Source organism: Mustela nivalis (assembly GCF_964662115.1).
Source record: "Mustela nivalis genome assembly, chromosome: 1".
NCBI lineage: Eukaryota > Metazoa > Chordata > Mammalia > Carnivora > Mustelidae > Mustela > Mustela nivalis.
This window is the reverse complement of record NC_139020.1, coordinates 130719393-130740359: the sequence shown is the minus strand read 5'-3', so window position 1 is coordinate 130740359 and position 20967 is coordinate 130719393. Positions and strand designations below refer to the sequence as shown.

Sequence of the window (20967 nt, the reverse complement as noted above, 5' to 3'; positions counted from 1 at the left end):
CTGAGAAGGTTCTTTCAAACAGAAAGAACCCCCAGGTTTCAGATCTGGTAGGTCTCGACAGGGTCCCAAGACTCTGCATTTCTAACAAGGTCCCAGGTTGATGCCATTGTTGTTGCTTGGGGAACCACATTTTGAGAGCCACTGTCAGAGGACAAAGCTTATTTTTTATAGTTGAGGAAACAGTCTCCCAAAGGATCAATTACTTGCCAGGAGTTCAGGCAACTTGGTAGCTACGCTGGGATGGGTGCCCAGCAATAGGAGTTCAAAAGCCGTTTGAAGAGGGAAGATTCATCTGTCTTCCAGCCCCTTAGCTCAGAGCAACCAGATGAGCTCGTTCTGTTCCCAAAAAGCCTCCAGCAACACAGCCAGTCACCACCTGTGGTCCTGCTGTGAGCAGTGCCACTCCGAAGTGAAGCCACCTTCCTTGGTGCTCTGGGCCCAGTGGAATCTTCTGTTGTACATGCTGGGGTTCTCCCCCTAGAATGCCCCTTCCCCAGCTTCACCTGTCAAATATTTGCCCAGCCCTTGGGCCCCAGGAAGCCTGTGTTGATCACGTCTGGCATCCTTCCTTTTCTGCTGACCTTCGAAGCCCCGTGGCCCTGCCCGTGGGCCGTCTTGTATTCCCATCACTTGCCTGTCTGTGCTGTTGCCCCCTCCAGCTGTGAACACTAGCAGTAGAACTGTGCCTTCCTTCACCTTTGTCCCAACCACTCTGAAATGCTCGCTGACTAGCGGTGGTTAGAAGGAATCAGAACCTGTCTGAGATTTTCTGTAGTTCTGAAGCCAGCCTCATAGAGACGGGGAGCCCACTGTAGACAGTGGGCAGGGCGGGGGCCACACCCCCAGCGTCTGCATGGAGCCCAGAGGGGGAAATGAGGCCTGCTGCAGTGAGAGAGCCGGACGTGGAACTAGGGGCAGTGGCCTCACAGCGCGGTACTCTCTCGCAGGGGCAGGACTGAGTTTCTCAATTGAAAGGCGAGTCAGAGGAGCGCCTGGGTGGCTCAGTGGGTTGGGGCCTCTGCTTTCGGCTCGGGTCATTGATTCCAGGGTCCTGGGATCGAGCCCTGCATCGGGCTGTCTGCTCAGTGGAGAGCCTGCTTCCTCCTCTCTCTCTCTGCCTGCCTCTGCCTACTTGTGATCTCTGTCTGTCAAATAAATAATTAAAAAAAAAAAAAAAAAAAAGAAAGGCAAGTCAGAGGCCACTACACAGGTGCACACACTGATCTGAAGTAGAACACAGGCAGCGCTCATCAGCCCATTCGTGTCAGGCTGTGTAACACAAGTGAAGCTCCCGTGTGTGTGTGTGTGCATGCGTGCACTCGTCTGTGTTGCTGCCGTGGCTGGATGTGAACAACTTGATCATGAATGAAACGTGATCTAACTCCCAGGCACGCACTCCGGAATCCTCAGGTGTGTTGTTGTCTGCCCTGAATACGGCTCTGAGGCCAGGTGACTGTGCTTCTGCAGACACTCACCGGAGGCTATCTGTCCACGCAAGAATAGAACCAAATTAACGCATTAATCCTCTGGCTCTAGTTCCCGCCCAAGTGGGGTCTGTGGGGCAGGACCTCCGGGCTGCCGGGCTCCCCGCCCTTTCCTGCCCCATCGCCTAGCTTCTGCTGGCTGATGGAACATCCCCCTGGGTCACCCAGGTGCTGACTTGGGGCAGCCGCAGCCCTCATGGTGGCCTTTCTTCCCCAGGGTGTCGAGGTGCAGACCGACTATGTGCCCCTGCTGAACTCCCTGGCAGCCTATGGCTGGCAGCTCACCTGTGTGCTACCAACTCCCGTGGTCAAGACTACCAGGTAACAACAACAGGCCTCGGCATCATCATCGTTATCACTCAGCACCAGCTCGGGGCTGTGCCCTTGACGCATGTAACTTTTTTCGTCCTGTGACAACCTCTGAGGCTGGTGTGGTTACCAGACTCTCCAGCTGGGAAGTGACAGAGCTGGGATTTCAGATCCTTAACCCCCAACCCTCAGGGCATCCCCTGCCCCTCCTCCCACATGGGGATTCTTGGCCAGTGAACTGTGATTGCCAAGCATGTCAAAGGTGAGCCTCCTGGGTTGTGGGGGCCCAGGGCTCTCAGGTACAAAAGAAATCGAGCCCCTACTGCATGCCCTGTTCTGGCTTGGTTAGGTACCTTGCATGTAAAATTTCATTTAGTACTCAAAAAAAAAAAAAAAAAAAAGTCCTATAAGGTGAAGTCTTTTCACTGAACCCATTTTGCAGCTGAGGAAGTTATGGCCAGGGAGGTTGAAGGACTCACCCAAGATCATGGCCCTGGTGGTTAGTCCCACAAAGAGCATGTAAAGACCTGCAGTCTTGGCCCTGGCTTGTGGCACCCCTTACAGTTTCACATTTAGGGGCATTTGTCCACCTTAGCTCAGCCCACCCTCCCTGGACCTCGTGGGCATGTCCCTGAAAGGCCTTTCATCTGTATTTGGGGTTTATCTGAATGAATTCTCCTAACTATCTCATGCGGTTATAAGCATAGATATCATTCCCATTTTATAGATGAGAAAACTGAGGCTCAGAGATGCTCTGTCACATACCTGAAGCCACGCACCCAATAAGTTGCAGAACTGGGACTAGAACCTCAGTCTCCAGACTGAGTCTCCTGTCTCTTATGCCAGGCAGGGTGATGGCCGGCATGAGGCAAGGCTGGTGATCTGGGGGGACAACAGGGCCGTGCAGCCGCAGAGGCCAGACTCAGGGTGGAGAATGATGGGGGCAATCCGTGCCTTCCTTCCTGGGTCGCTCTAGGAGGCCATCTGGGCTCTCAGCGTGTCTTCCTCCTGACACTGGACCACAGTGGGTCTGCACACTACCAGGCACCTGTTTGCAGCCACGTTTTGGCCCCAGGCCATTGGGAGCTTCCATGGTGCCTTACAACCAAGACTTCTGTGGGTACGGAATGATGGAAAGAACCAGGGTGGGAAAAAAACCCTCGATTTGGGACATGCAGACTTGAACCCAGGTCCAGACCCCTCCATTTGCTAACTGTCCATCCTGGCCAAGTCCTATAGCTTCTCTGAATTAGTTTCCTTGTCTGTAAGATGGAAGAAAGCCTGCTCCACCACCCACTCCAAAGGACAGGAGTCACGATGAGAACTGGATTTGAATGAGAAGCTCCCAATCGTTTTGAGCTCTCTAAACCCAGAGGGTACAGACAGGTGCCTCTGTCGCCCTCTCAGATCTCTACCTGCTCAGTAATCCCCCTAATCCTCCACTTCCCTGTGCTGCACACGCCTCCTCGCCTCCTCGTGGTGGAGTGGAGAGCTCGGGGAACTGGGGAGGTTTGAGCTCGAATCCTCACTGTGAGAACTCAAGCCCACTCCTTAAATGAGCTTTTGTCTCCTGTCTTTACAGACAGGCTGTGGTCCCACTCTTTGGAGTGGGCTTACTCCAAGTGGGCTTACTCACTCCTCGGGGGTGAGGCTTCAATGAGCCGTGATGTGTGAAATCACCCAGCCCAGACCCAGCACAAAATATGTTCATTTTCTCCCCCCTTTCCTTCCGACATTCCATGCAGTGGCGCTTGCCTCAGCAGAGAAGACAGCGATCTCCCTCACAAATATTTCTGCCATCTTTAAAGGCTGCTCTGTGGGGGCCCAGAGGAAAGTGCACTCACTGTGCCAGAAAAATGAGCAGCGCTCCTTAGCACCCCTCTCCTGTGCCTGCAGGAGTGAGGCTGAATCAGGCCCATGGCCGCGCCCCTGTGCTCAGCCAGCCTTCCGTAGAGGCAGCTGGGAGGCTCACCACCTATCCTGGGCCAAGTTGACCTCTCCTTGGCTCCTTCCCAAAGACAGAGTTGGAAGAAGCTTCTACCTCTTGAGATTCACGGAAGAAGCCAGTTTGTCATCATTTGGCCACAATGCCAGCTGTTACCTCACATCAAGGGAAGGGGAGCCCCCAGCTATGAAGCTGACTTGGTAGGGATGCCCACAGAGCTTTTGTTGAGCCCCTCGCAGAGCCCCCTGGAAGCAAGGGCCGGGTGGATGGCCTGGGTTGGGACGAGTGCTTCTTGACTGCTGACCTCTCCCTGTTTGGTGGCAGTTCTCCGTTCTGTCGGTGCTCGGGCTCAACAACCTTAGGGGTAGGCACGTGGGTGAGGTTTGGGGCTGGCCTGGGGTTAATGGCTCATTCTCACCTCTGTGTTCTAGGGACGGGAATGTATCCACCAAGCAAATTGTCTTTCTTCAGAGACCGTGTCTACCTCAGAAAATCAAGAAGAAGGAATCAAAGGTAAGCGACCTTGATGGCCTTTTTCAGTTTTCCTTGGCAGGGCTTCCTCTGCAGCTGGATTTTCTGTAACAGTTGAGTGGGCAGCTGGCTCCGACTTCCAAGGGCTCTCAGAGGAACATCTGAGCGCCTTGGCAAACGGGAGCACACCTGAGGCTGCTGAAAAGAGACAGGTGGGGGCGCTGGGCAGGGGATGCCTTGTCTGTCAGGTCAGAGAGCAGAGTAGAACCGTTCTGTCGGACACGCATGTAGACCAGATACTCCCACTAAACTAAAAATAGGGGCCTGAAGTCAGCTGCCTCCGGCCGGGGTACTTGAGTCTGTGCCCAGGGCTTGAGTTTGTGCCCAGCTTCTCTGTATCTTAATCCCATGACGAGCTCTGGCTGCAGCCTGTTGGATCCCTCAGGACATCAGAAGTGCGGTGATCTTGGCAGAGGGAGGCCCTCCCAGAGCTCCTTGGCGTGCCCCAACCCCGTGTCACTCTCAGTGACAGTGGCTGGTGTGGACACACAGTCTGCAGCAGAGTCCTCAGGCCCCGCTGTCTTGGGGGTTGCTGGGGGCCTTCATCCCCTCCCTGGACAGCACATGACCAAGCCTGGAAAACAACAGCTGTGCTAAGAGACTGTGGCCATTCTGAGATATTTTCCCCATGTTCCCAGAAATCAAATCCAAGCCCTTCCTTGCATCAGATGATTTTGATGCTTCTTACCCCACACTTCACAGCCGGTGGGTGATTCTCCTGTGGGTGATCGGCCATTTGCTCGGGAAGAGATGAGGGAGTCGGGGACTTGCAAGAGCCCAAGTTAGGTGTCACCTGAAGTCCGCCTGAGCCAACTTTGTTGGCCAGCGCAGTGCTCTCTGGTAGGGCCTGACAGACCTGCTCTGCTCCTCATGCTTGGCACCCTCCTGTGCTCCCCTCATAGTTCCTCATGTTCTCTGGACATGGAGCCTGGACAGGGGCGACAAGCAAGCGAACAGATTGCAGCAGCCCCTCGCCAGCCGGCAAACCCACGGGGTTGGTGGGGGGGGCTCCTGGGAGGAACGCCAAGGAGAAGGCGACCTGAAGCCAGATGGTGTAGAATGCAGAGGAAGGTCTCTCTCTCAGCTCCAAGACGCTAATGTGACAGGTGACAGCAGCAGAGGGCCAGAAGGCAACCGCTGAAGTCACCATTAACCACCAGGAGCAGTCAGCCGCCGGCTGGAAGATGGATCTTCCTTAGACCACCGTTAGCTACCGCTCGGCCCCAGGCTCCTGGGGACTGTGTGCATTCACGGTGACATTCAACAACAGCACAAGCCAGGCTGCCATCAGACGCCAAAACACGCCAACTCAGCCTTTAAAAGAAGGAGGCGGTGCTGCCTTTTCCCGCCAGCCCTTCCCGGTTGGAATGTGGGCGGTTCCCAAAGGAGAGCCCTGGGGTTTAATTTCTGTATGAAGTCTGTGTGGCTCATGGAGGGAGACAAGCAGATTTTAGAGGGAGCATTTTTAAAGCTGCCGTGAGGAGGTGGACCAACTTCCCTGAGGGAAAAGCGAGAGGATGGAGTCATCTATTTTCTGATCAGTAGACTCTTCCAACCCCAATCAGCTGTGCTGAAGTGGGTGGCTGCTTTCACTCTTGAAGTCCTTCCTTACCTCCTGCTCATTCATGGGTTTGGTTTCTGTGGAGCACAGGTTTTTTGTGTGACCTGGAGAGGTCACCTCACTCACTAGTGGAGTCCGGGCGTGGGGTACGGTGGGGGGACTTCACAGCCAGATGGCTTGTCTCCCTCTCACGGTCCCAGCCAGTGGCTCTGCTGCTGACTCAGGTTGGCAACCTGCTCCGGCGAGCTGTGGGTACCCCAGTGACCATGGCAATAACTCCATCAAGTCCTCACCATGCCTGGGTCCCCCAAGCACTGACACTCTTGACCACCCTCTGCCTCTTGAAGCCCCTTTTTGTCTGGGCTCTGGCCCTGCACTGCCCTGGTCTACCAGCAGGTGGTTCAGACCCAGCCCCATCTCTCTCTCTCTCTCTCTTTCTGGTCTCTTTCTTAGAAAATCTCATTCATCCCCAGAAAGAGAAATCTGACCCTTTTAGGTGATGACTCCCACACTCGCATTTTCAGTACTTGTTTCTGCCCTTTGACCCAGCACCACGGACCCAATGACTACCCAGCATCTCAAGGGGACTTGTGACCTGGCCAGCCCCACCCCCACCTGGAACAAGGGCACTGCCTCCATCCAGAGACATCCGCCCACCCAGGGCTCATCCTTGACTCCCCATCACTGGCCATGGTCACTCTATCCTCAAGACATGTCTGTTTTAGATCCTAGGAACTTGAATCCCTCTGCTTCTCCCCACCATTCTGGGCCTCAACAACTCTAATCCTCTGGTAACAGGTCTCCCCTTCAAATATGTCCTCTACTAGGAGCTAAGGGAATGTCTTACAGAAGCACACGGAATCCTGTCCCCCCACGGCTTTAAATGTTCCTAAAGCATTGTGTAATTCTTAAGATAAAGACAGGAATCTGCATGAGATCCACAGGGCCATGTGTGGTCTGGCTCTTCTGCCACAGTCCCCATCTTCTGCATTCCAGCTACTGTGGCCTATAGGCTCTTCTGTGTCCCTTCTTGCCACAGGGCCTTTGCTCTGGCTGTTCCCTCTGCCTCAGACTCTCTCCTCCTTTGTATGTATAAGTAATGAAATGTGTGAGCCCAGGACATTCATGTTCTGTCTGGATTGAAATCTAAGGAAAGGGACAACAAGGCTGGCACACCAAGGACAGCATTTTGAGGCCTCTTTTAATCAGCAAAGTGGAGAAAATTCTCCCGTCAAGACTTTTCAGCATTTGAAAGAAACTTCTTTGTGAGTGGGGCTTTCAAAGCAAGTAATTAAACTCCATCCGAGGTAATAGATGATTTCTCCCACACCCAAGTCTTCCTTCCAGCTACACTCCTTGAAGTGGGGGCAGGTAACAGACAGTTTTTAAAATGTGGGAATTAAATCCATTAGCCCTTGCTGACATGAAACTCTGGACCCACACTGCTGTCAAGTGAAGGACTTTTTTCTTTTGCACACTTCTTTCTGACATGGATGACTAGTGGAAATCTGTATTTCCATTAGCTGACTATTTGGCCTAATGAGCCAAGCACCTGACCTAGCAGATGCCACTTGACATCAGACAGTCTGAAAGGGGAGGCACCTGTGTGCGGGGCTGAGCGGTTTCAAAGGGGCGTGGCCTCGCCCTCTGTTTCCTCTCCTCCTTGCCCCTAGGGCGAGAGCCTAAAGCCTTTCTTCCACCAAGAATGAGGTTGTAGGGGGGTGCCTGGGTGGCTCAGTGGATTAAGCCGCTGCCTTCGTCTCAGGTCATGATCTCAGGGTCCTGGGATCGGGTCCCGCATCGAGCTCTCTGCTCAGCGGGGAGCTTGCTTCCCTCTCTCTCTCTGGCTGCCTCTCTGTCTACTTGTGATCTCTGTCAAATAAATAAATCTTTTTTTTTTTTTAAGATTTTATTTATTTATTTGACAGACAGAGATCACAAGTAGGCAGAGAGAGAGAGAAAGGGAAGCAGGCTCCCTGTGGAGCAGAGAGCCCGATGTGGGGCTCGATCCCAGGACCCTGAGATCATGACCTGAGCCGAAGGCAGCGGCTTAACCCACTGAGCCACCCAGGCGCCCCTGTCAAATAAATAAATCTTAAAAAAAAAAAAAAAAGAATGAGGTTGTAGGGAACCAGAGACACCTGGATCTGAGTTCCAACAGGCTGTTTTCTAGCTGTGTGACTTCGGGCAAGTTACTCAACCTCCCTGAAGCTCTACGCACTCATCTATCCAATCGTACTAACCATGACTAGTGAGAATACTTCTTTGGAGATTCAGGGCCATGGGAGACCTTGTCACAGTGTGAGAGACATGGTTGGCACCTTGGTATGTGTTCACTCCTTCGCAGGCGGGTACCTGCTGGCAGTCTGCCTTTATACTTTGGAACATTTCGCTTTTCAGATGTTCCTGGGTTTGGGCTCCTGCTGCTTCTCTGCTTCAGGAGAATGCCTCCACAAGAGACTAGAGAAGAAGGGAGAGTTGAGTCAGGGCCTCCTCGGAACTCGGCCGCAGCACCCATGACAGCTGTGGTGGGATGGGGGCCCCCCAGGCAGCAGGGGGACTGAGTGATGGCGCCATGGCCCAAATAAAGTCACAGAAGACTGTAGTCCTAGAAGGCATTTGGTTTGATGGATTACCCTGTGGTGACCAAGATGGACAGAATACGTTGGCTGGGATCGTGTCCACCAGCTCAGTGCTTACAGCCCCAAATCCTCTGCCCTGTAGTCCCTGGAGAAAGTGGCTGGTGTGTTCTCCTGGTGGCTTATATCAAATCAACCAAACTGTGATCTTCTATAGGAAACTAGGTATGGCTGGGCTTCCAGAGGACACACGGAGGTTCTGCTTCATTAGCAAGAGCTGACCCTGAGAGAAGAGCTGGGTTTGCATTACAAAATAAGAGTCCTGAGGGCACCTGGGTGGCTCATTCCTTAAGTGTCTGCTCTCTGCTCGGGGCCTGGGATCAAGCCCCACATGGGCCTCTCTGCTTGGCAGGAAGCCTGCTTCACCCTCTCCCACTCTCCCTGCTTGTGTTCCCTATCTCGCTGTCCCTGTCAAATAAATAAATAAATAAAACCTTTAAAAAGAAAATAAGAGTCTAGGATAACATCTGGCAGAGGTAAAATCTCCAGTGGTTCTACACCGCCCAAGGGCAGGGGGCGCTGTCTGCGTCCACCACCGCATGACCGGACCCCGGAGGTATAGTTGAGAGATGAGGAATTTGAGACTTGGAGAGATTAATGACTTGCCCAAGGACCGACAGCTAACTTCCCTATGGGGTAGTCTGAGCTTCCTCCACCCAAGCCCTGAGCTCCAACAACAGGATCCCTGTGCTGGCAAGGGGAGGCCTCAGATGCCTCAGCAGAGGCTGCCAGGCTGGCATCTGGAGGCCACATGCCATCCATGCAGGACACTGACTTTGGACCTCAGCACCACTGCTGTCCCCAACAGCAACGTCTATGGTGTGTGGGCACATGATCATGGGGCCTCTTCGAGCCCAGTCTCACCTCATAGTTTCAAGGAGACCCGTTCTTGCCCAGCTCCATTACTGACTGGACAACCTTATTCTCTCTGAGCCTCTCTTGACTTCCCTGTCAGTGGAGAAATGCTTAGTTGCAGGGAAGCTCCCCAGGGAGCAGCCTCTGAAAGATTTGGGTGGAAGAAAGTTTTAGGGAGAGTGCCCCCGGGAACACCTGTGGGGAAAGAAGGGCACAGGAGTGGGCAGGGGGAGAAGCTGGGCTGTGAGGCAGTCACAGCAGTGGCTGTATTAGCCAGCCCCCGTGGGAAGCCAGGAGCTGGGGTGGCCTTTTCAGTTGGCCCCAAGTTCTGTGCCCTTCTAACTCTGGTGATCTGGTAAGAGAATGCAGGCCCGTGCTTGGTAAGCCCACAGCTCACTCAGAATGGAAGCACGTACCCAGAGCCCTGGCTCCTAGGACGGGCAGGTCCCACGTCTCTTCTCCCATCCTGTTTCTCCAAGTGATAGGATGTCAGGATCTCCTTTCCCAGAGCCAACTGAAAGACATACCCCTCGTCCCCAGAGACTCCTGAACTGCACATCTGAAACACAGCTCATGGAAGGCATCAGGCTGGCTCTTAACAGCGGGTGTGGTGTGTTTGGGCCATGATTCCAGTCTGGCACTGGTAATGCTCTGCTCCAGGAACACTGGGAATGGTGTGTCTTGCCCCAGGAAGTGACGGGGGTGGGAAGGCAAGCAGACAATCAGGTGAAGCTCTGGGTTCTTGGAGCCTGTGTTTATTTATTCCCATCCTCTCTGGTTTCTAGTTCCAGTGGCGGTTCTCCCGAGAAGACATGCACAGCAGGCAGATGAGGAAATCCAAAGGTAAACTGAGCGCCAGAGACAAGCGACAAGCAGAAGAAAACGAGAAGAACTTAGAAGACCAGTTTTCCAAAGCCGGAGACGTGGGAAACTGTGTGCCAGGCCCGCATCAGGATGACGAGGCCTCTGAGGAGATCAAAGTCCCCATCCAGGAGGTCACAGAAGGAAAGCAGCATCCTGACTCGCTCTGCGTGGAGGGTGGAGCTGTGCAAAATGGTCCAGCCGGGCCCTGCAGGGCCCCCACAGGGGGCTGCACTGGGCACTCCCATTCTGGGGAGGATGCCAGGGAGGGAGATGCCGGGGAAGTGGCCGCAGAGCCTTCCTCGGAGGATGGCAACTGATCTAGAATAGAGCATTGGTGTTGAAAGCCTGATGAGCCGGCAGACCCGAGGCTCTGTGCCAGCATCCGGGTTGGGGGCCGGTTTGCCCCAGTGTCCCGTGTTACCCTTTGGCTTGGCTTGACCTCTTCTTGTGAGCTCACCCGGGCCCTCCGAGGGCTTGGGTCCCTGACTGTGTTGGTCTCCGCACATCCGTTAGAAATGTGTCGTAATGCCCCAGTGTTAGAATGCAAGAGGTCAAGTTATTTCTTCTCCGTTTCCCAGTCCCACAGGAGGGACTGGACCAGCCAGTGCCTGTGTCCACCCCCAGGGCCTCCAGGGAGTATTTGAGTCAAGTCCATCGTTGGCTACAAATCAAGGCTCTCTGTGGTTCATACCACCGCCCCCTTGCTGGGGCACCGTCCATCCCCTGCTGTTCTCTGCAGCTGCTTGGTGATGTGACAATGCCTGGAGGCCATCAGGTGCCCTAGTATCTCCACCCCACAGACCCTGCTGCTTTGGTGGAGAAAATGACAGTGGGGAGGGGAGGTGCCGCACCTCCCAGCTTTTCTCCAAGTATTCCCATAGATACTGGTAATCTGGAAATGAAGAGGTAATTCTGTGTGTGCCCCTCCTCTTGCAGAATGTCTGAGAAAGTATTCTGTATTAGTATTAATGCCAAAAACTTTTTTAAGGGTTTTGTACTCAGCACATCATACGAACACATGTTCCTTCCAACATTTCAGGGCAACCCGGCCAGTTGGGAGCCCTTGTTATGTGCTATTTTAATCAGTGTATCATTGGCCGAGTTGTTTCCATGTATGCTATCACGTGTTTATATTGTCCAGAAAGTATTGTTCAGGCTTTAAGTAGATGCAACTGGCAAACTGTGGAGAGAGAATGCCGATTGTCTTGACCCGAACAACCGCCTGTCTCTTCTCTTTCTTGTTTAGTTACTTAAAGCAATAAATCATCTATGAGTTTAGTGCATTGTAAGTACTGAGTATTGTGTCACAGTGAAAAGTCCTAGCCTGACGTCCAAAGGCTCAGTAAGTTGCTGACTCCTGGCAGCATGATGATTTTGGAGAAGAAAATGAAGTTCCTGTGGAAAACAGCAGAAGCAGTGAAACACACTGTGCTTTCCTGTCATTTATAGAAAGAAGATGGAAAGTGGGATTCAGGTGTCACCCTGCTAAGGCAGGGCACAGCCACCTCCCATGGCCCGGGGTGGTAGAGACAAATACCGTTAAAAAACAAGAAGCCATATATCAGTTTCTTTGCATGTTTTCAGACTTTTTTTTTCCAAAAAGATTTATTTTAGAGAGGGGGAGAGAGTGCATGCACACTCAAGTGGGGGCAGGGGCAGAGAGAGAGAAAGAGAAAATCCCAAGCAGACTCCCCACTGAGTGTGGAGCTGGATGACAGGTCCATCCCAGGATCCAAGAGATCATGATCTGAGCCAAAATTCACCACTCTGGTGCTTAACCGACTGAGCCACCCGAGTGCCTGTTACCAGACTTTTAAGTAAATTATTTCATGAAGCAAATCTCTTCCTTGTAAGTTTTGCTAAAATAAACACATTTGCACTGTATTTTTATAAGGCAGTACTGAAAACCCTTGTGAGCTGCATTGTACAATTGTTTTTCTCTGGATTTTTCAGCGAACTTCCCCCACCCAGCCCCAGAGCTTCCCTAAAAAGGTTGAAGGCTCTGATCAAAGAGAAAACAACTATTTAAAATTAACATTTTCCACAGTTAGACTCAAGAATATTTATATAGCATTGATTTAAAAAATTATCTCTTTGGCTATATCTTAGAGGATCATGGCTTTTTAAAAATATGCTAGTTAGCAGAGCCTGGGGCAAAAACACTGCTCATCTCTCACGACTTTGGAAAGCAGTTGGTCCCAGGCCACACCCTTCACGTGGATGGCCTACATCACTCAGAGGTGGGTACATTTTTCAATGATTCAGTAACATTTATGCTGGCTGGCTGCCTATGTTCTGGGGGAAAAAAATTAAAGGTGATTGTAGCTAATTTGTATTCCTCAGGGAGTTTGGCCCTAGCACCAGGCTGACAAGTAATTCCTGAAGGTCGTGTCCCGTCCCCCCCCCCCCCCCCCCCCGCTTCTCCACACCTTGCTGTTTATCTGGCAAAATATCGGTCTCCCTGAGGCGGTTCTCAAACTGGCTGGCCTTAGAATTGCCGGGAGAGCTTTAAACATTCCTGCTACCTAGGTTCCATCTGGAGAGTGGCCCAGGCACCAGATTCTAAGCCCCCTGGGATTCCAGGTACAGCCAAGGGTGACAGCCAGTGGCCACAGGGTGGCCGTGAGTTGAATCACAGCTTGTTCCTTGTGAAATGTAATGCTTTCTACAAAAGGTAAGTAACCAAGGCCCTAACAATCCCAACATCCTCATGTGCATTTCAAGTGGCTGCATTCCTGAAGGAAATTGTACTCTCCTATGATGGCCGATAGGGTCAAAGGCCATACATAGTTCGCGCTGACAAGGCCCCATGACCAGAAGATGTAGAAGCTTGTAGTGTTTGGCTCCAGGAGGCTTGTGCACGTGGCAGTCAGTCTTCGGGCTGTACCTGTCACAGAACGTCTGGAAGGAATGGGGTATTCCGGGTGTGATCAGGTGATTTACGTGCGGACCTAAGTGACTTTGATGCCCCTGCTGCCACCACCATGCAGCTTGATGGGGCATTCCAGGGAGTCAGAGGTAGTGCCATCAGGGGAGGCTAAGTCGAGCCTCACGGGAGGGACGGAGCGACTGCCATGGAGGGTTCTGGTCATTTTCTGGCCCAGTCGTTACCTATGGAAAGAGGTTTTTAGAGAGAGAAAAAAAAAAAAAAACCTCCGCCAGGAACAAAAGCAGTTCTTCTGAAGCTGTGGCTGAATTCTGAGTCTTTGGCTAGGAAACTATTTCTAAGACCTTGCCACCTCCAGCGGGGCTCAGGGCAGGGGTGTGGGTGGGAGGAAATCTTACTCTGCTTCACAAGACACAGGCATAGTGCTCTCAAGTGCACCTGGGCACAAGGTTGGAGAACTGACACGTGGAAAGCCTGAGGACACCCATGTTCAGGAAGCAGTAAGCCTGTTTGACATGGGGCCCCGTGCAGTAGAAAAGCCCAGTTGGGCTTTGGAATCAGCTTGTTAGGATGCTAACCTGCACATGCCATCTCAAATTCATTTTGTCACATCTCCAAGTACCCGTGTCCCCATGTGTGAAAGGAAGCTGACACCAACTCCTCAGGATTTTGGATGCAAACGATGTATGCAAAGGGCTTGGTGTGAGGGGCAGGTAATCAGAATGCCAGCAGGTAACACACGTGGCAGAAGCAGTCAGAGTTCAGCCCAGTGCCCACTGGCTCCTCTACTTCTGGCCCCTCTAGCAGTCTGGGGCCCCGTGACTGGGTTCTGGCCAACAGGACCTGAGCAGATGGGACGCAGGCCACTTCTGGGCCTGATCTTTCCAAAGCACCCCATGCTACCTCTGCCTTCTCTTCCCCAACATCCTTGGCAGAGTTCAAGACAGACCATGACGTGAGGATACAATAAAATGAGCTACAAGCTTAACCACTGAGAATGTTACCTGTTACAGAAGCAGAGCATAGCCATCCTAACAGAAATACTTTAACGATTTTATAATAAGTTATAGAATACTTATATACAATGTTTATAAAATCAATGTATTTGTGTTTTTAAGATTTTATTTTGAGAGAGTGAGAATGAGTCAGGGGGAAGGGCAGGGGCAGAAGGAGAGAGAGAACCTCTGGCAGACTGCCCCCTGAACGCAGAGCCCAGTGCAGGGCTCCACCACACCCCCGAGATCACGACCTGAGCCAAAATCAAGAGTCCCGACACTGAACCGACTGCGCCCCCTGGGGCATCCCTATTCGTTAGTGGTTTATAAGCAAGAATACAGCCAACGTTAGTCCAGTCCTTGTCTGCATTTTTCCAAATCTCCAAACTGATTATACTTCACTGGAGTTATGCTCGATGGGACCAGTGTCAAGAAAACACAAGGATGAGATGTTCTAATTCATTTCTTATGGGGCACATTTTATCAGTACTCTGAACATATTAATCACGGCCGGTTGGAAACCACAAGACAACTTTCAGGCACAGCTCTTGGACTAGCAGTGCTCATTATTAGGAGGGTCCTGTTGACCAAAACTCATCACTCAGGCAACCTAGTTCAGTCGCTTGGGGTCTCACTGACCCTGGGGGATGGGTGTGGTCTGGGGTCTGGGCTCCCAGCACAAGCAGGCCAAGAGTAGCACTTGGGAATAAAGACTGACTCGTAAACCTGGGGGTGGGGTTGTGAGGAGGGGAGGAGAAAGGAGGATTGCATTTTGGCAACACCTTTGAGGGGGCCCAGCATTGATCCCCCGGCTGTCCCAGCAGTTCCCGTCTCCAAGAGCCCTGTCAGAGGGGCAGAAGCCACGACACGAGTGGGGCCCAGGGGGCCCTGGTGACAAGCACTCCACCTGCTCATCAAACCTCCAAGACCAGTGACACAGCCTCCTGGCAGAGTTGGGCTCTCCTGGACCTGGTCCCCAGAGTTTGGCACCAAGAAGTACGTGGACAGTAGATCTAAGGACAAGAGCCAACAAGCCTTTGGCTGGGATTTCCGTGGTGACTATGGGCAGAAATGGAGGCAAAGCGAATGTGTATCACAGGTTCCTGTTGGGTGTGATCGTGTCTGTGGCCAGTTAGTTAAGAGAACTCCCTCTGGTCTGCTCTCCGAACCCAGTAGCTGCTTGCTGCCGCAGCCCCGGCCAGGCAGTGGGCTGTGTCATTTCCCTGTGCGTTTCTCCAGACAGGAAGAATAATATGGGTCTCCACACACATCCGTTGTTTTTAACTCCTACACCACCATGTCAGGTGCTGGGAAGACTGCAGTGAACGAGCCAGACCCAGTCCTGGCTCCCTCGGGGCCCACAGCACACGATAGGTCACTTCATCAGGTGCTGTCACTGGGGAGCCGCGTGGAGAAGGGCCGAATGTGGGGAAAGCCTGGGCAGGCAGAGGGAACCTGCTCAGGGAAGGCTTACAGAACGACCAGCCATTGAGGGAGCAGTCAACTGGGGCAGTGTGCCTTGCAGCTCCGAGCATGGACTTGGACCACCCTGCCTGGCTAGAATTCTGACTCACCAGCGTGTGTGACCTTGGGCTAGTTACTAAACCCTTCTGTGCCTGGGTCACCTCATTTGTAAAATGGAGATAAAAGGTGTGAGAAAGGAACATATGCTAAGTGCTTCGAGAACCTGTGGGGAGTATCAGCGAGGAGACTGAGACGGATGGGCCAGAGTCTGAGGCCAGCTGAGCCTCACGAACCATGGTCAGGAGTCTGGTTCTTTTGGGAGGAGTGATGGGGGGCTGTGGGTCACTTTGAAGTAGGGAAATGACATTAAATTTGTCTTTTTAAAAGATCTTCCTGGCTGTCGGAGGAGAAAAGCGTGTAAGGGTTCTAGAGAGGGTACAGAGCTGTGAGGCCAGTGTGGAGGCGGTGTGGATGGTTTGCACCTCAGTGAGCAGGAGAGCCGGGGACAGCTTTGAGAGTCATTTGGGAGCACAGACTGACTGGATTCTGCAACTGACTGGAGAGTGAGGGAGTACTGGAGCGACCGGCCATACCAGAGACTGGTTTAAGTACCGACCGTTTTCGAAGTTATTTCCTCGGAATAATAAATATTTCAGGGGCGCCTGGGTGGCTCGGTGGATTGAAGCCTCTGCCTTCGGCTCAGGTCATGATCTCAGGGTCCTGGGATCGAGCCCCGCATCGGGCTCTCTGCTCTGCTTCCCTTCCTCTCTCTCTCTGTCTGCCTCTCTGCCTACTTGTGATCTCTGTCAAATAAATAAAATCTTAAAAATATATATATTTCAGTGAGACTGTCATTGTTTAAAAACTTTCCTAGCACCCCTCTCACAGATTAGTTTTAAGGATTTGAATGACTATTCTACAAAGTTACTAAAACGTAAGTTTTGATAGTTTCCTTAAGACCCAAAGAATATGTCTTTAATTTTTGGAGGGAGAGAGTTGTTTGCAAACAGATGCAGCTGGTGGGGAGCTACCACAGGTAAGGCGTGTGGCTGTCTGACTGCAACTCCACGTCCTCGGTCAGAAGGACAGAGCCCAAGTTTTGTCCCAGAAATTGTTTTATGGTGATGCTGACCGTCACAGTCATGGCTGTCTGCTGTGGGGACTGTGTCTTAGAAATGGAGTAAAGAGGAGGGGGCACCTGGGTGGTGCAGTTGGTTGAGTGACCAACCCTTGGTTTCAGCTCAGCTCATGACCTCATGAGCCAGAGTCATGAGATTGAGCCCCACGACAGGCTCTGTCCTCAGGGGGGAGTCTGCTGCTCTCTCTCCCTCTCCATCTGTCCCTTCCCCACTTGTACACATCCCCCACTCAAATAAATAAATAAATCTTTAAAAAAAGAAATGGAGTAAAGGGATTTACCTTTTAAAAAGGTAAGACCATTTAAAAACATGGATCCTGGGGCGCCTGGGTGGCTCAGTGGGCTAAAGCCTCTGCCTTCGGCTCAGGTCATGATCTCAGGGTCCTGGGATTGAGCCCCACATCGGGCTCTCTGCTTCCTCTCTGTTTCCTCCTCTTTCTGCCTGCCTTTCTGCCTACTTGTGCTCTCTGTCAAATAAATAAATAAAATCTTTAAAAAAATAAAATAAAAATAAAAACATGGATCCCACATTGGTTGGTAAAAGAAAGTAAGCTTCCCACTCTGTAATGAATGCAGTCTTCGGTAATAAATCCTTCTGTACTTAAATGTGCTGCTCACTAGTCATTTAGTTCAGTATGGCTTTGTATTTTTCTGCTGCCACTAAATAATATAAAGGCTTAATGAAGGTAAGAAACAGATTTCACTTACCGGGGTGAGTATTTAAAAAGCTTCCTGTAATGAGGCTCTGTTTGTGAACCTTGCTGGGTACCTCCGCTCTTGCTGACTCTTCAACAAAAAGAACAAGAAAATCATCCTGGAAGGAAGGACAACTGGCAAGCCTGCCAGTTTCTGGATCCATGAAATGCCTAAATTACTAACTACAGAAAACTCTGACTTCTCACAAAGCCAGGGAGCTATCAATTCAGCCGCTGTCTCAGTCCAGCCCACCTTAAGCCCCAATAGGCAAATGTTGTCAGTGTTCTTTCTTATTAATGGTGAATCCACCTTTTCTCCTGAGCCCCAGCTCCAGAATTTAATCAGCACTGTGGTGCACAAGTCCTCTACATCAAACCAAACTTTTCCCTTGCTTCAGTCCAAGGCAGTTTCCTCTTCTTTTGTCGACACTGGAGGTGCAAGCAACAGCCACCGCAACAGTGAATCAAAGACCTGAAGACAGCTAAGACCCTCCTTAGAGGGTCTCATCTCTCATCAGAATGGCCAACCTCAACTACCCCCCGGACCCCCGATCTCTAAGGCCCGTTTTTTTCCATCAGGAAATTGCAGAATGGTCATGCCGAAAGGGATGGTAAGTTGCATAGTCCCACCCACTTAACAGATCAGGAGAGCAGGGCATGGAGTGATGGTGAGTCGTGCAGGGTCCAAGTTGTAGAACAGGGAGGGATGATTCAGGTCTTTCTGTACCTGGCACCCTGTTCTCTCCAGCCTACCACACAGCCAACTAAACTTGCCTCATTCTTTATTTCTTCTCTCTAGGCTCCTACAGTCCCTAAAAACAGAGAGGCTTAGTTGGATTTTTAAAAAATCTCACTAACTGGAATGCTCTGGTAATGGGGTGATCTGGTTAAATGACTCTCTCTTTAAAAAAAAATGGTGGCCAGTCTATCCTGTTAATGGTGGGGACAACTTTGGAACAAGCTCAAGAATGCGTCTATGGGGGCAGAAAGCCCTCCGAAAGGAGAGGAAGGAGACCAAGTCCCTGTCCCATAGTTCTAACTTTGTCACTACCAGCCACATGGTCTTGGGCAAACCACCTAACCAAGCAGTCTCATTTTTCTTTTTGGTAAAATGGGCAGGCGTCATCACCCTGATTGGTCCGGCCTACTGCACATAAATGTGGATAATCTACTGAGATAAAATGAACAAGCATCAAATGTCAAGTACTTCTGTAGGACTCAATTGATATTAGAACTCTAACCAAAATCTAGACCACCAGTGAATTCAGTTAACCCCTGAGTTACTACTTCCCATCACTTTCCCTCTATAACTTTACCTGTGAAAAGGAACCTATATCACTACGCATTAGATCTTTGTGTTTAAATAACCTGGAGATGAATAATAGGAGGTAAAGAAATACAGAACATACTAAAAAGCTAGAATAATTAAAACAGTGTTATAACAGAGCACAAACAAATAAGTAATCCTATGGAACAGACAGCCTAGGGAAGAAAAAAATCCATCTGTAGGTGGGAATTTCACATGTGATAAAGGAAGCATTTTAAATCATGGGGGAAAGTGTAGACTATTGGATAAATGGTGGTGGGAAACTGGAGAGCAGTATGAAAAGGTCAGATGCCAATCCCTGGTCGAACACAAAAATTAATTCCCAATGGGTTAAAGACCTGCAAAGTATCAGTAGACTACATATGTAGAAAAGCTGAGAGAAAAGATAGGTATATTTGATTATTTGATTATATATAGATAGATATAGATCTATATCTATCTATAGATAGATATAGATATATATATCTATAACTATATATATATATAACATATTATATATATATATATTTAAAACTCTGGTGTTAAGTCATAACAAACAGAATTCAGCAACAAGTATCAGAGTAGGAAAAACATTTGCAACACATATACAGACAAAAGAATTGCATTCATTTCTATTTTATAAAGACAAATCAGTAAGACATCAAAACAGACATAAAATGTGAACACACCATTCTAAAAAGAAATGGCTAAAATACTTCAGCTACTTCCTGGCATTTTTTTTTTTTTTTTTCAAAAATCATCTTTGACTCGACTGACAGAGAAAATACACTTTAAAGACTTAGACAATCTAGTGTTGCCAGAAGGTAGAGAAACGGGTGCTTTCATACTCTATTAGAATATAAGGGGTGCCTGGGTGGCTCAGTGGGTTAAAGTCAGCTCAGGTCATGATCTCAGGGTCCTGGGATCTAGCCCCGCATTGGGCTCTCTGCTCAGCAAAGAGCCTGCTTCCTCCTCTCTCTCTGCCTGCCTCTCTGCCTACCTGTGGTCTTTGTCTAATAAATAAATAAAATCTTAAAAATATATATATATAAGCCCATTAGGCATTTTACAGGGTTACTGGGCAATACCAACCAACTTTTGATCCAGAAATGACACTTCTAGTAATTCAAGAGGAATACACGCATAAAAATTATACAAATAAGTTTGTTCACTGCAATGCTGTTCGCAACAGGGCCAGACTGGGAACAATCTAGAACAACCTAGAACAATCATCATTGAGATGCAGTTACATACACTGTGGCACACGTCCACAGTGGAGTGTGTGAGAAGACTGAAATTCACAAGCACACATATCTGTATATATATACAAGGTAAATACACTGTAAGATGTCTAATATCTAGTAATCTCTTTATATCGAAATTCATTCTAGGCCAGGGAGTGGGATGGGAGAGAAGAAAACTTTAGCAGTTTGGTATACATACTTTTTCATATTATTTGATGGTTCACAATCATATTTATCAAGTAATTTAAAGAGAACAAAAGAATAGACAAAATCTTGGTATGCTGAACGCAAGTGAACTGGGAGCCGGGGATAAGATGGAAGAGACAAGGTCAGGTTTATGGGCTCCTGTGGGATTTTTAAGAACCTGGAACAAACTGGACGGAGATGGCTGCTCGACAATGAGGAAGTCTGGATTCCTGAACACAAACACTTCTAAATGCATGCCTCGAGATGATGATGGGTTAGGAGATATCTTCCTGTGTCATCACTACGCTTGCTGTGGAGGCATACATTAGGAAAGAATAATATTAAAGACGAGGCATCTCAATATTTCTCTAAGATGAGAATAGAAAACGTCTTTGAGTTTCATTTAAAATAAAATGAAAGAACAGTGCTAGGGTTAAATTATCAGCATAAGATCATCTGCAGCACCCAGGAATGAAGGAAATTGCTGTTTTCCATCCAGAAAGGGGGAAAAAAAAATCTCAGGCAGAGGCACACGACACTGGACAGAGCCCACATGCATGCATTACTGTTGCTCACATGAGCACATGAGAGCATACCTTCCAGAGCTGTGCACCCTGTAGAACCCTCCTGAGCACCGGCTCCAGAGTGTGGGCACAGCCCTTCCCACAGCCCCTCCTGCACCTCCACTCACAGGATGTCATCCTTTAGTGACTCCCCCCGCCAACCTTCTACAGCTTCTCTTTTGACCAGTGACTGGTGCAAAAAACAACAAACAAACAAACAAACAAACTCTTCCCTACAAAGCATTTCCACTTTCAATCACAAAAAAATAGTTTTCCGAACTCCTTAACTTGCTCAAGATAA

General features: G+C 50.1%; 1 protein-coding gene across 2 annotated transcripts in view; it reads left to right on the top strand.

The window, feature by feature from the left end:
* Nucleotides 1-11466, top strand: part of RFTN1 (raftlin, lipid raft linker 1) — a 195758-nt gene extending 184292 nt beyond the window's left edge. For both annotated transcript variants that reach the window (XM_082685095.1, XM_082685096.1), the window contains exons 8-10: nucleotides 1702-1805; nucleotides 4170-4251; nucleotides 10110-11466. In XM_082685095.1, coding sequence (XP_082541221.1) covers nucleotides 1702-1805; nucleotides 4170-4251; nucleotides 10110-10505 — 582 coding nt within the window. In that variant the 3' untranslated portion in view covers nucleotides 10506-11466. The remainder of the gene's footprint in view (nucleotides 1-1701; nucleotides 1806-4169; nucleotides 4252-10109) is intronic.
* Nucleotides 11467-20967: the final 9501 nt, after the last annotated feature.